At 42.4% G+C, this 11,499-nt stretch overlaps 1 protein-coding gene across 10 annotated transcripts in view; it reads right to left on the reverse strand.

The window, feature by feature from the left end:
• The window catches only part of CRPPA (CDP-L-ribitol pyrophosphorylase A), a 364,997-nt gene extending 355,027 nt beyond the window's left edge, over positions 1-9,970 (reverse strand). For 4 of the 10 annotated variants that reach the window (XM_055589898.1, XM_055589903.1, XM_055589902.1 and 1 more), the window contains exon 1: positions 9,503-9,947. In XM_055589898.1, coding sequence (XP_055445873.1) covers positions 9,503-9,759 — 257 coding nt within the window. In that variant the 5' untranslated portion in view covers positions 9,760-9,947. Of the gene's footprint in view, positions 1-9,502 lie in introns of all 10 variants that reach the window. The other 6 variants (XM_055589905.1, XM_055589904.1, XM_055589897.1 and 3 more) reach the window with 6 other exon arrangements.
• Positions 9,971-11,499: the final 1,529 nt, after the last annotated feature.

The raw sequence follows: 11,499 nt of genomic DNA on the forward strand, positions 1-11,499 counted from the left end.
GGGGTGTTGGTCTTCAATCTTAAAAAGACCTCCAGGGGTGACCTCCCTGGAGGTCCAGTGGTTAAGGTTCCACCTTCCAATGCAGGGGGTGCAGGTTTGATCCCTGGTTAGGGAGCTATGATCCCACACGCCTTGAGGACAAAAAAACAAAACGTGAAACAGAAGCAACGTTGTAACAAAATCAACAGAAGACTTTAAAAAGATGGTCCACATCAAAAAAAATCTTAAAAAAAAAAAAAAGAGAGTAACAGGAATCCATAGAAAAGCTTTATGCAGGACATTTACACCCAAATTAACAGTCACTTCCCCCAGGGTTCTAAGCGCTGTTCAATGACAAAATGGAAATCGTGGTAGTCAAAATAATAAGTCTCGAATGACATCACCTAACTCCCAAAACCGAGAATATGTAACATTACCTAACAAAGGAACTTTGCATATGTAATTAAGTTAAGGATCCTGAATTGGAGAGACCCATCAGGGCTATTTGGGTGAGTCCAATAAAACCACAAGAATTGAACAGGGAAAGAAAGACAAAAGGGTTGAGGGACAAAGTGTGGGAACAGAAGCATCAGTCATTATGACATAGGATCATAAGTCCCAGCGGGGCTTCCCTGGTGGTTCAGTGGTAAAGAATCCACCTACCAATGTAGGAGACACAGGTTTGATTCCTGGGTCAGGAAGACCCCCTGGAGAAGGGAATGACAACCCACTTCAGTATTCTTGCCTGGAGAATCCTATGGACAGAGGTGCCTAGTGGGCTACAGTCCATGGGGTCACAAAGAGTCAGACACTACTTAGCAACTAGACAACAAAAAAAAGCCCCAGAATCTGAGAGAGCAAATGGACTGCCACCTGGCAAGTAAACAGACTGTACCTAAAAGACTCCAAAAAGAGCACAGCGCTGCTAATACCTTTATTTTAGCCTTATGAAACCGATTTTTGACCTCTGACATTCAAAAGGTTAAGAATGTATTTAATATTACTTTAAGCCACTGAGTTCATGGAAATGTTTATAGGAGCAACTGCTCCTGCTGCTAAGTCACTTCAGTCGTGTCTGACTGTGTGACCCCATAGACGGCAGCCCACCAGGCTCCCCCGTCTCTGGGACTCTCCAGGCAAGAACACTGGAGTGGGTTGCCATTTCCTTCTCCAATGTATGAAAGTGAAAAGTGAAAGTGAAGTCGCTCAGTTGTGTCTGACTCTTAGTGACCCCATGAACTGCAGCCTACTAGGCTCCTCCATCCATGGGATTTTCCAGGCAAGAGTACTAGAGTGGGGTGCCATTGCCTTCTCTAGCAGCTACTAATTTAAGAGCATAAACTTTACCCTGACTGCAAGATGGAGAATAGATTGGGTAGACAAAGGATGCAGATAGACTAGGTTGAAGTCTATCTGAATAGAGGCTCCTGCTGAAGTCTGGTGCAAGACAATAATGGTAGCCTGGCTATCAGATGGAGGCTGTGGATGAGAGACATTAATAGTAATCTTCCTGATTTAGCGGCAATAATCCTCCTGAGTCAGTAAGAAAGATGGGCAAAATAAGTCATTTATCATGTAACATGAAATAGCTAACATCGATTAACTTACTAAGTCTTAAGCATTAGTCATCTTTTAACTCACATAATCCTCATGCTGTATACTGTCTCACATGGGAAAGAAACATCAGAAGGAGCTGATACTCAAATATCTTTATTTTCCTATATTGCCATCTGATGCCAAAAACAACTTGAAAAAAAATTACCATTTTCCATCAAAATACAGCATTCTATCTTCTAGAATGTAGGCTCCATGACAGCAAGGACAATGTGAGTTTTGCCCATTGCTTTGCACCTAGAAGGTACTTGATAATTATTTGGTACTCAATAAAAATTTTGGTCTGACACATCTACCAGGATCTTACAATAAAGCATAGTTCCAAGGATGATGAAAACACAGAAAGCTCTCCTCATCAACCTAAAGAGAGAATGAAAAGCAACGAAAATGCCTTCCCCGGGCAATGTCGCTTGTTGCTCGTTTTGATGAGTATGACTCTTTATTCTGATTTCTAGATTCTAAGGGTTCCCAGGGGCTTCCCTGGTAGCTCAGATGGTAAAGAATCCACCTGCAATGCAAGAGACCTGGGTTCCATCCATGGGTTGGGAAGATTCCCTGGAGGAGGGCACGGCAACCCACTCCAGTATTCTTGCCTGGGAAATCTCATGGACAGAGGAGCTTGGCAGGCTACAGTCTATGGGGTCACAGAGTCAGACACAACTGAGCAATTAACAGTGTCACATACCATCACTGTCAAAGATCCAAGGATGGCTGGGACTACTAATCATTTGTCAGGCACCTTGGGGAAATTGTAATCACAAAGCAAAGCAAAGCAACAACCGTCACAGAAAACAGACCAAAAAATATGCAGTTATCTGTGTAGGCAATAAGGAGGATTGTGGAAGATGACTAAGTATGAGTTGATCTGGGCTTCGCCAGTGGCTCAGCAGTAAACAATCCACCGGCAATGCAGGAGCTGCAGGAAACTTGGGTTCGATCCCTGGGTCAGAAAGATCCCCTGGAGGAGGGCATGGCAACCCACTCCAATATTCTTGTCTGGAGAATTCCATAGACAGAGGCGGACTATGGTCCGTAAAGTCACAAAGAGTCAGACACGACTGAAGCAACTTAGCAAGCATGCAGGCATGGGTTGCTTTTTGTTTTGTAATCCATCTATCCCCAAACCTATCGCTGCAAACTTAGCAACTGTCAGAACTTCCATCCTAAATCTTACAGTGTTGACTTCCCTGGTGGTGCACTGGATAAGAATCTGCCTTGCAATGCACAGGACACAGTTTCAATCCCTGGTCTGGGAAGATTCCATATGCCACAAGGAAACTAAGCCCAAGCACCACCACTACTGTGCCTGCGTGCCCTAGAGCCTGTGCTCTGCAATGAGAAGCACAGCAGTTAGAATCCAGCTCACTGCAACAAAGACTAGCCCTTCATCTCCTTCACTAAGCTGCCAACTCACAGAAAGCAAAGGTGATACCCCAGAGTGTGGCTCACACTAAGCTTTCAGTAATATTAATAGGCGCAAAAGCAGCTAAGATATATTCACTGTTTACTAAGTGCCATGCACTATTTGGAGCCTGTGCCTCTAATAGTTCACTTAATATTCACATCAGGTCTGAATGAAGTCACTATTATCTTCATTTCACAGATGGGGCAATGACTTGCCCACATGAGACAGCTAGAAAGTGACATGACTTGGGTATACCCCTATCTGACTTGGGAGCTCACACTCTTAATGTCTATAAAAGCGCTAACACTGAGCAGTCATAAAATCCATCAGAGGAAAAAAAAAGTCATGTCTGGATCATCATGTCCCCAGAAATTCATTTACTGTGAACATTACCGCTGCATTTGTAGTCAAAATGGTCAAGTTTATTTCTTAAGATTTAAGCAAATCTCAGTATTTCTTCCTTCATTCATTTAGCCATTCATCAAACATCCAGTAAGCATCTGTCATTTGCCAGACATTAAACTAGACACTGGTGATCTGGTAACAAAGAATTCCTGACCTCACAGACTATATACCAAGAAATATCTGATAAATGAACCAGTAGAAAAGAGAAATCTTATACTATTAGGAATTAAAATATGCTCTTGAGTTTTATTAGGAGGACATCACACTAAGTTTGCCTTTTTAAATAGAGAAGTTTTAAGTACATGTTCAGCTGTATCAGTGAACAGGATTTTCTTCTTTGACAAGCGCTTAACCTACTCACCTTTTACCTTCCATAGTCTACTCTATCAAAAAGTTTAAAGCAACTTTTAAAGAATTGTTGCTTTTCTGATCAAAAGTCACATGAGATTAAATGTTAAAACAGAATAATTAAGAGGGAGAAAGGACATTACTTGACAACTGTCATTCAAATATATCTGTTGTGAGTTAATGAACACCCACAGGTAAATCCCAATTTTAGTAGAATGCCTTAAAATAGCTATAAAATGATCACCTATGTTCTATCTATAGTATCAAATGGAAAGGAGTCCAATAAAGTAAAATGTAGATTATGCAGATATACTTGTGGCCTTATATCACTCCAAACAATTTTTATGAGGTTCTGAACAGAAAAATGTCTTAAATGAATGTTTCTCAAACTGCAGATTTCAAAACCCATTAGGAGCAGGAGTGCAAGCTCAGTCATGTCTGGCTCTTTGAGACTCCATGGACTGTAGCCAACCAGGCTCCTTTGTTAATGGAAGTTTTCAGGCAAGGATACTGAGTGAGTTGCCATTTCCTACTCCAGAGGATCTTCCCAACCCAGGGATCGAACTCACATCTCTTGTGTCTCCTGCACTGACACGTGGATTCTTGAGCACTGGTGCTACCTGGAACCCGTTAAAGTATCATCAGATCAATTTCCTAAGTTTAGCCCAACAGTTTTGCATAAATAGTAATTAATAGAAAAGTGAAAACAGAATGTATAGCAAGTAATAAGGATAGATACTGTTCATGAAATTCTCTCAAATTTGTTGTATGCAGTCACGTATGTGTCATTAAATCATGAGCAAAATCTTGTAAGAATAGGTCACAATGAAAAAGTTCAGAAAAATGTTTTCGCCAGCTCTTAAGAGATAATGGGCTTGTTATGCTGTTTTGTTCAGCAACCAAGCATACATCCAGCACTTGCAAGCCCTTGTAAGTACTGTTTGTGTTTCAGAGGATTTATTCACATACTTTTCTAGTTATAGAATTAAAAGCCTTTTACAGTATTAAAATTTAATAATGTAGAATCAGGAGACTAAGAAAGGCCTTAAGTACCTCACACAGTGCATAGTGAACAAATATTTGCTGAATAAATGGATCTGGCCGACCTCCTTAGCTGAAGGCAAGTCCACACCGAACCCCCTGTGTAGCTGGATTTTATCAAGTTCTGAATATTTCCTTCCCAGCACATTCCATAGGCAATTACAGACCTAACCTCAAGTTTCATTACACCTACAAACATTTTGAGGAAAAAAACACAGTATGCCAGATACTATTTTCTCTCAGAATATTTTAAGAGTATATTGAAATATATTTCTATCAATATGTATATTATATTTTTAAAATGAGTATTACAGGTAGATTCTGCTCAGACAGTTCAGCAAGATCAGTTGAAAACAGATTTAAACAAATGCTTTTTAAAAACAGATGGAAAAATCAGGCCCTGTTAATACCCCTTAAGTGCTCTCACCCAGGCTGCAGAAGTTTGGCCCCCAGGGAGAGGGGCAGCTGTAACTCATCGCCTGGACACTCACCATGGAAATCAGGCCTCGGGATCGTCCTGCGGCCATCATTCCTCCTCCTCCTAATCCATCCTGATATTTTATTATTTTTTTTAATTTAAACTTATTTATTTTAATTGGAGGCTAATTAGTTTACAATGTTGTATTGGTTCTGCCACACATCAACATGAATCCGCCACGGGCATACATGTGTTCTCCATCCTGAACCCCCCTCCCATCTCCCTCCCTGTACCATCCCTCTGGGTTATCCCAGTGCACCAGCCCCAACCCTGATATTTTACAAGTAAAATACTGAATTGGTGTGAAGGGGCTGGCTCCTCACTGCCTTGACACATCTCTTTAATGTGGCCCATGAAGGCCTCCAGTGGTCAAGCCCAAAATACCAGTCCTGGTCTTCTCTCTTGTCTCACAGGGGCCCCGGGGGAGCTGATGGGAATGTAAATCTCCAATCACCTGATCTCTTCAAAACTCAATCCCACTCCGTTTCTTCTAAGATATAGGCCTCTTCCTTCACCTGATTCAGACTTAACCTTTTCATTAATGAAGCACTCAGACAAAAATTTTAACTCAAATTTAGGTATCTGAGCAATCACTCAAAAGCACCCTTAATTCATCTCTTTTTCTGAATCCTTAATACAACTAATCACTAAAAACTGCCAATTCCTGTCTTCAAAATATTTCTCCTATGTTCCCTACTCCATTCCTACTTTCAGCTTAATGAAAGCTATCCATATTGCTCATTTGGATTAACAGTTATTGCTTTCTATTCTCTTACACTAACAGAGTTTGTAGTGGTTTTCAGGAATTCAGTGGGACAGAACAATTTTTTTAAGTACACAAAAAATATTAAAGAAAATTTCAGAAGATCAAATAAGCCAGATGTTAACACATTGAAAAACACCATGGAGTCTTAAACTATTACTAAAAATGGACTTTCATCAATCTTTCAAGTAATAAGAAAGCAAACTAGTCTCAAAATCCATGGTTGCCATAACATACAAATTGACAAAATGAATTTTTCATCTGGAGTTATCAGACTCATGGAGACCAACTCATATTAACCAAATTAAAAGGCTCTGAAACATGAATCTGAATGCCAACGTATTAATATACAATGATATACAGTACTATCACAATGTCTGGAAAACTGTTTGATCAACACAACAGCAAATTTTCTTCCTATAAAAGATTTCTATGGAAAGCCAATTTATAATAATGTTTTTTGATGAGCATGAAACCTTATCAAGGAACATCTTAAGCAGTGTCCTCAAGAACTCAGGAAGCCTCAGGAGCTATGGAGAGAGAGAAGTGTGCCTAAATTTGTTCAAATCTATGGTCACAGGAATTTCTACCCAGCCCACCATCAGCATGAATCTGAATAAATATGGCCAAAGTTTGCTTCTCTTTTTTGCTTTCATTGTAGTTGCCATTTGACTCTATTTAACTATTCCAGGTTAACTTTCTTTAAGTATTTGAAGCCAGAAATTAGAGTGCTAGCCGGAATTTTTACTTTCTCTTTCAGACCTGGGAATATATATTTTTTTAATCAGTAAAATGTCGATATCACTCTATCCATTGTGAGTAGATTCCACAACTTAATTGTCAGAGCTTTATGCCCCTGCCAATAATACCACTATCACATGATTTCTTACAGCAGTGATTCCTTTTACAAACTCAGGTCATATTATGTAAAGGATTAATACCCTTGACCTCAGTTCCTCATTAACAAAAAGGAAAAAAATCAAAGTTCTCCTTAAGTTATAATCTGTGATTCAATTTACATTTTATTTCCCCCTAAAAAGCCAGAGAAGGCAATGGCACCCCACTCCAGTACTCTTGGCTGGAAAATCCCATAGATGGAGGAGCCTAGTAGGCTGCAGTCCATGGGGTCGCCAAGAGTCGGATACAACTGAGCGACTTCACTTTCACTTTTCACTTTCATGCATTGGAGAAGGAAATGGCAACCCACTCCAGTGTTCTTGCCTGGAGAATCCCAGGGACAGGGGAGCCTAGTGGGCTGCCGTCTATGGGGTCGCATCGAGTCGGACATGACTGAAGCGACTTAGCATTAGTATTAGCAAAAAGCTAGAATGAAACTTTAAAACTTCTAAAAATGTTTTTAATCAACTTCTGAAAGACCTTTGTTCTTAGTACAACCTACAAATTATTTTACATTTGATCCTTTCAGTATAATGTCTGTAATGCAGAGATCTGAACAAGCTGTATAATCTCGGTATACTAAACACATATATACTGCTACACATATAAAGGCTAATTGTAATATACACCCACACTAAACTAGTTTGGATAGACGTGGAACCTCCATCTCACCAGTTAAAGCCTTTCATCATTATGTCTGAGATCTGTGTGAGTTCAGGGATTCTTTTAAATCTCATTTAATTTGATCATTAAAGAAATTTCAATGGCACACAAGTAAAAGGTGGCTAGACTAGGAGAAAAAAAAAAAAATGTGTATTTTTCCAATTTCAACTGAAGCAGAAAAACAATATGAAGTCCCAGACGGTTCACAAGGCAAACCTCTCAATGTCTCCTCCAACTTCTCAATTTTGCAAAGATAGGTGCTTTAATGTGCAGCATGTTTGAAAAGTAAAGTACTTCCTTTAGTCTGCCCTAGGCGCTAAGGATCTCATTGGAAAATGAGACCCTTGCTCGTAATTTCTCTATGGCCATGGAACACTTCACTTGGCCAATGGTGAAGCCTCCAGTGTTCTGACAAGTATCTGGCAGTCTAGTTGCTCTTTTGAAGGTTTCAACCAGCTGTCTCTACAACTGCACACAGTTGCTATCTGTCTGCCCTGTCTTAAACAGTACTTTTAATTCCTGGGCCTTTCCGGGGTTCTACGACTTCCATCAACTTGTTTCCTTCACAGCTCTTCTACCTGACAGTTGTGCCTCCACTTCCTTGGGCCTGCTGAAATGTATGGGTTCTAGACTGCCTTTCTTCCCGAGTTTGTTGTTCTCTTCCCTGCTCCACCCGCTTTCGCTTTCATGTTTCCATTGTGGGGCCATACAGTTTCACTTGCTTTGGGTAGATAAGTCGACATGTAATAAACGTTTACACGGCATTGTTCCACTGAAAACTAAACTAGTCATGCTTCTTAACATTTCCCTATCCTATTTCAGGGCCAAACTTGAGCGGCGGGGCCTCCTTTAAGTCCTCATCGGTTTGTCTTTACATTGGTCCTCAGGACCAAAAGACAAGAGCTTCCATAATTTACCCTTCGGGATGAAATGCCCTAGGTCTTTTAGCTCCATGCTCTAGGAAAACTATTATCAGCCTGTGGAACCCCATTCTTTAACCAATACAATGGCTTTCATTTGGCAAACGGCTAGGAAGCACCCATATATATCCCCCTGTAACACAGGGTTTCCAAGGATTTCCTGAGACATACCCCAACATAATCATATTCCATAAATTCCTCACGCACTGTAATAGGACCAAGAATGATCTCTGTTTCAAAATGGAGGTTTTGATTAGTTATTATTCCTATTAGGATTGTATTACTGCTGTGACCAAATTGGGCTTTCCTGATGGCTCAGTTGGCAAAGAATCCTGCCTGCAATTCAGGAGCCCCAGATTCAATCCCTGGGTGGGAAGGTCCCCTAGAGAAGGATACCGCAACCCACTCCAATTCTTGCCTGGAGAATCCCATGGACAGAGGAGCTTGGTGGGCTACAGTCCATTGGGTTGCAAAGAGTGATCAAATTATGTAAAAATCGAAAAAAAGTCTTATTTTTAATTCAACAAGGCCTTCCCAGAATTCTTTTTCTTTAAAATTGATACTTTTAAAAATATATACCTAACTCATTCCACGTCGCCTTATGGAAGTTTAACCACCACAGCAACACTTATGTGGACCTTTGTACTTCTCCCCCACTTCCAATCCCTCCAGCTGCACCCCAAAATTCACATCACGCACACAGGGCCCAGAGTTAAAACTAAACGTCCCCAGCCCTAACCCAAGCACTCCCGAGGGCGACTCCACAGGCCGGCGGCTGGGGCAGTAAAGGACTCCGTGGCGCCTCTCCAGGCTCCCCTTCTGTGAAGGGCTAACAGGAATGGGGCCCGAGCTGGGGGAGTCCGGCCCCGCAGTCCGCCCAGGGCGGGCGCCAGCGCGAGCGCAGCCCCAGGAGCAGGTGCGGCGCGCGGGCCGCCCTGGGCGGGGAGCGGCGGGCCGGGGACCGCGAGGCGAGCCCGGCGCCGCCTTACCTCTCCAGGGCCTGCAGGGTGTAGCTGATGAGCGGCCTCTCCAGGATGGGGCAGAACTGCTTCGGGGTGGGGACGCCCATCCTCTCCCCGCTACCCCCCGCCGGCAACACGGCCGCCACAGCCGGCGCGCGACACCCGGCTTCGGCCCCGAAGCGGCTCAGCGAGGAGGCCGAGGCCGCCGCGTCCGCGCCGCGCAAGCCACGCAGGCGAGGCCCCGGCTCCGCGGGCCCGGAGCCGCCAGGCGGCCCTGACTCCATGGCGGCGGGCGGCGCGGCGCGCCCCGCTCGCCCGGGGTCCGCTCGGGGCCTCGGCGGGGGCCTTGCGGGAGAGGCCGGGCGGGGGCAGAGCGGGCACACGGATAGCGCCCACCCGAGCCGCGCGGGCCTGGCCGCCCCACGTCCCCAGGGGAGGATCTAGCTGCCAGTCTTCCCTCTCGGCGCGTCTTCGGCCTCAGTCCCGAGCCCAGCGCCCCCGGGAGGGCTGAGTTTCCCGGCTCTCGCCTTCTCCAGCAGGCCCAGCAGCCCCCGCAGGTGTCAGCTCTCCCTAAGTGCCTACGGGTCTCCTTAAACCTAACAGCTGTGCTCAGGCCGTAGAGGTCAGGTCTCCCTCCCATTCCCTCTCCCCTCGGAGAGATTTAAAGAGATTTGGATGGGAGTCACGAGATGGGCCAGAGAGATGTAGATGTACATCTAGATTATCTTTCATTCCGCTCGTGAGGCTTCCTGGCTCCTCAGGTAAAGACAGGTGGATGGGCAAATATGAAATATCATTGAGTCAAACTGCCGCGGTTACCAAATTTGTCTGCAAATCGGAAACACCTGGGGAGCTCAAAAAACGCTGACTGGTATGTCCCACCCTCAAAGACTGGGTTTAATTGGCCTGAGCTTTGGAATGATTTTAAAGATCCCCAGGTGATTCTAATGAGCAGGCACGTGTTTTTTTTTTTTTTTTTTTTTGAAACCACGAAGCCAAAGCAGTAATACTAATAATTGCTGAGTAGTCGGCACACAGTATCTCATTTAATCTCCAGGAGAACCCATCTATTGCCATTCCACTTATACACAGGCGGAAACAAAGTTGACTGTTTAAATAACTTGTGTAAGATTGCACCCTTAATGGCCTTTGCCCAAAAGTACAGCCAGAGTTCAAGAATTCCAGGGCCAAAGCCTATCATGCCCTTATTTAGTTCTGTCTTTGATAGCAGTGTTTACCTTGAAAATGTACTGAAATATTTGGAGTGTCGAAGCAGACTGTATTAGGTCTCTGGAATGTAAACTCCTTGAGAGCAGGGTCCTTACTTTTTTGGTTTGGGTACTGTCCTGGAATATAAGTGAAGCTTAATAAATACTTACTGAATAAGCTACAAATTCAATGAATGATAGTCGAAGTATATATAATTAAATATTTGCTAATTTATGTTTATAATCTTATATTAATATAAGATTCATTAAAAAGGAATCTTTTATATATTATCAGGTTATAATATTCCAATTCAGTATTTTTAGCCATTTTCCCAGTTTAGAATAAAACATACAAAATTAAGATTTACCTTTCTACTCTTATTGTCTTTTATTTGATCTTATTATTAAAAGCACTGTCAGTTTCACATCGGTTACTTTTATTATAATTAATCTTTAGCTCTGTTCTACTTAAATTTTGTCAGGTCACTAACTCTTAGCTAAAAAGTAGGCTTCATAATACACTTGACTTTGTAGCACTACCACTCCTGTGTCTAGACTACAGTATGCATTCAATTAATATATGTTGACTAATTGGGTGGATAAATGGATAACCGAGTCTATCTACAGAGAGAAAAAAGCAAATCAAATTATTGTTTCTATTAATATTGATCTTTAAACCTCACTTTTTTAATCTAATGGAGCTAAAGCTATTCTTCATTTTCTTAGTCTTAAGCAAAAATATCATAGTAATAAAATTCTTGTTATATTAATTTCTATATAATCATTAATATAATTAAACTTTGAAAATTTAACCAG

Source organism: Bubalus kerabau, chromosome 8, assembly GCF_029407905.1.
Source record: "Bubalus kerabau isolate K-KA32 ecotype Philippines breed swamp buffalo chromosome 8, PCC_UOA_SB_1v2, whole genome shotgun sequence".
Classification (NCBI taxonomy): Eukaryota; Metazoa; Chordata; class Mammalia; order Artiodactyla; family Bovidae; genus Bubalus; species Bubalus kerabau.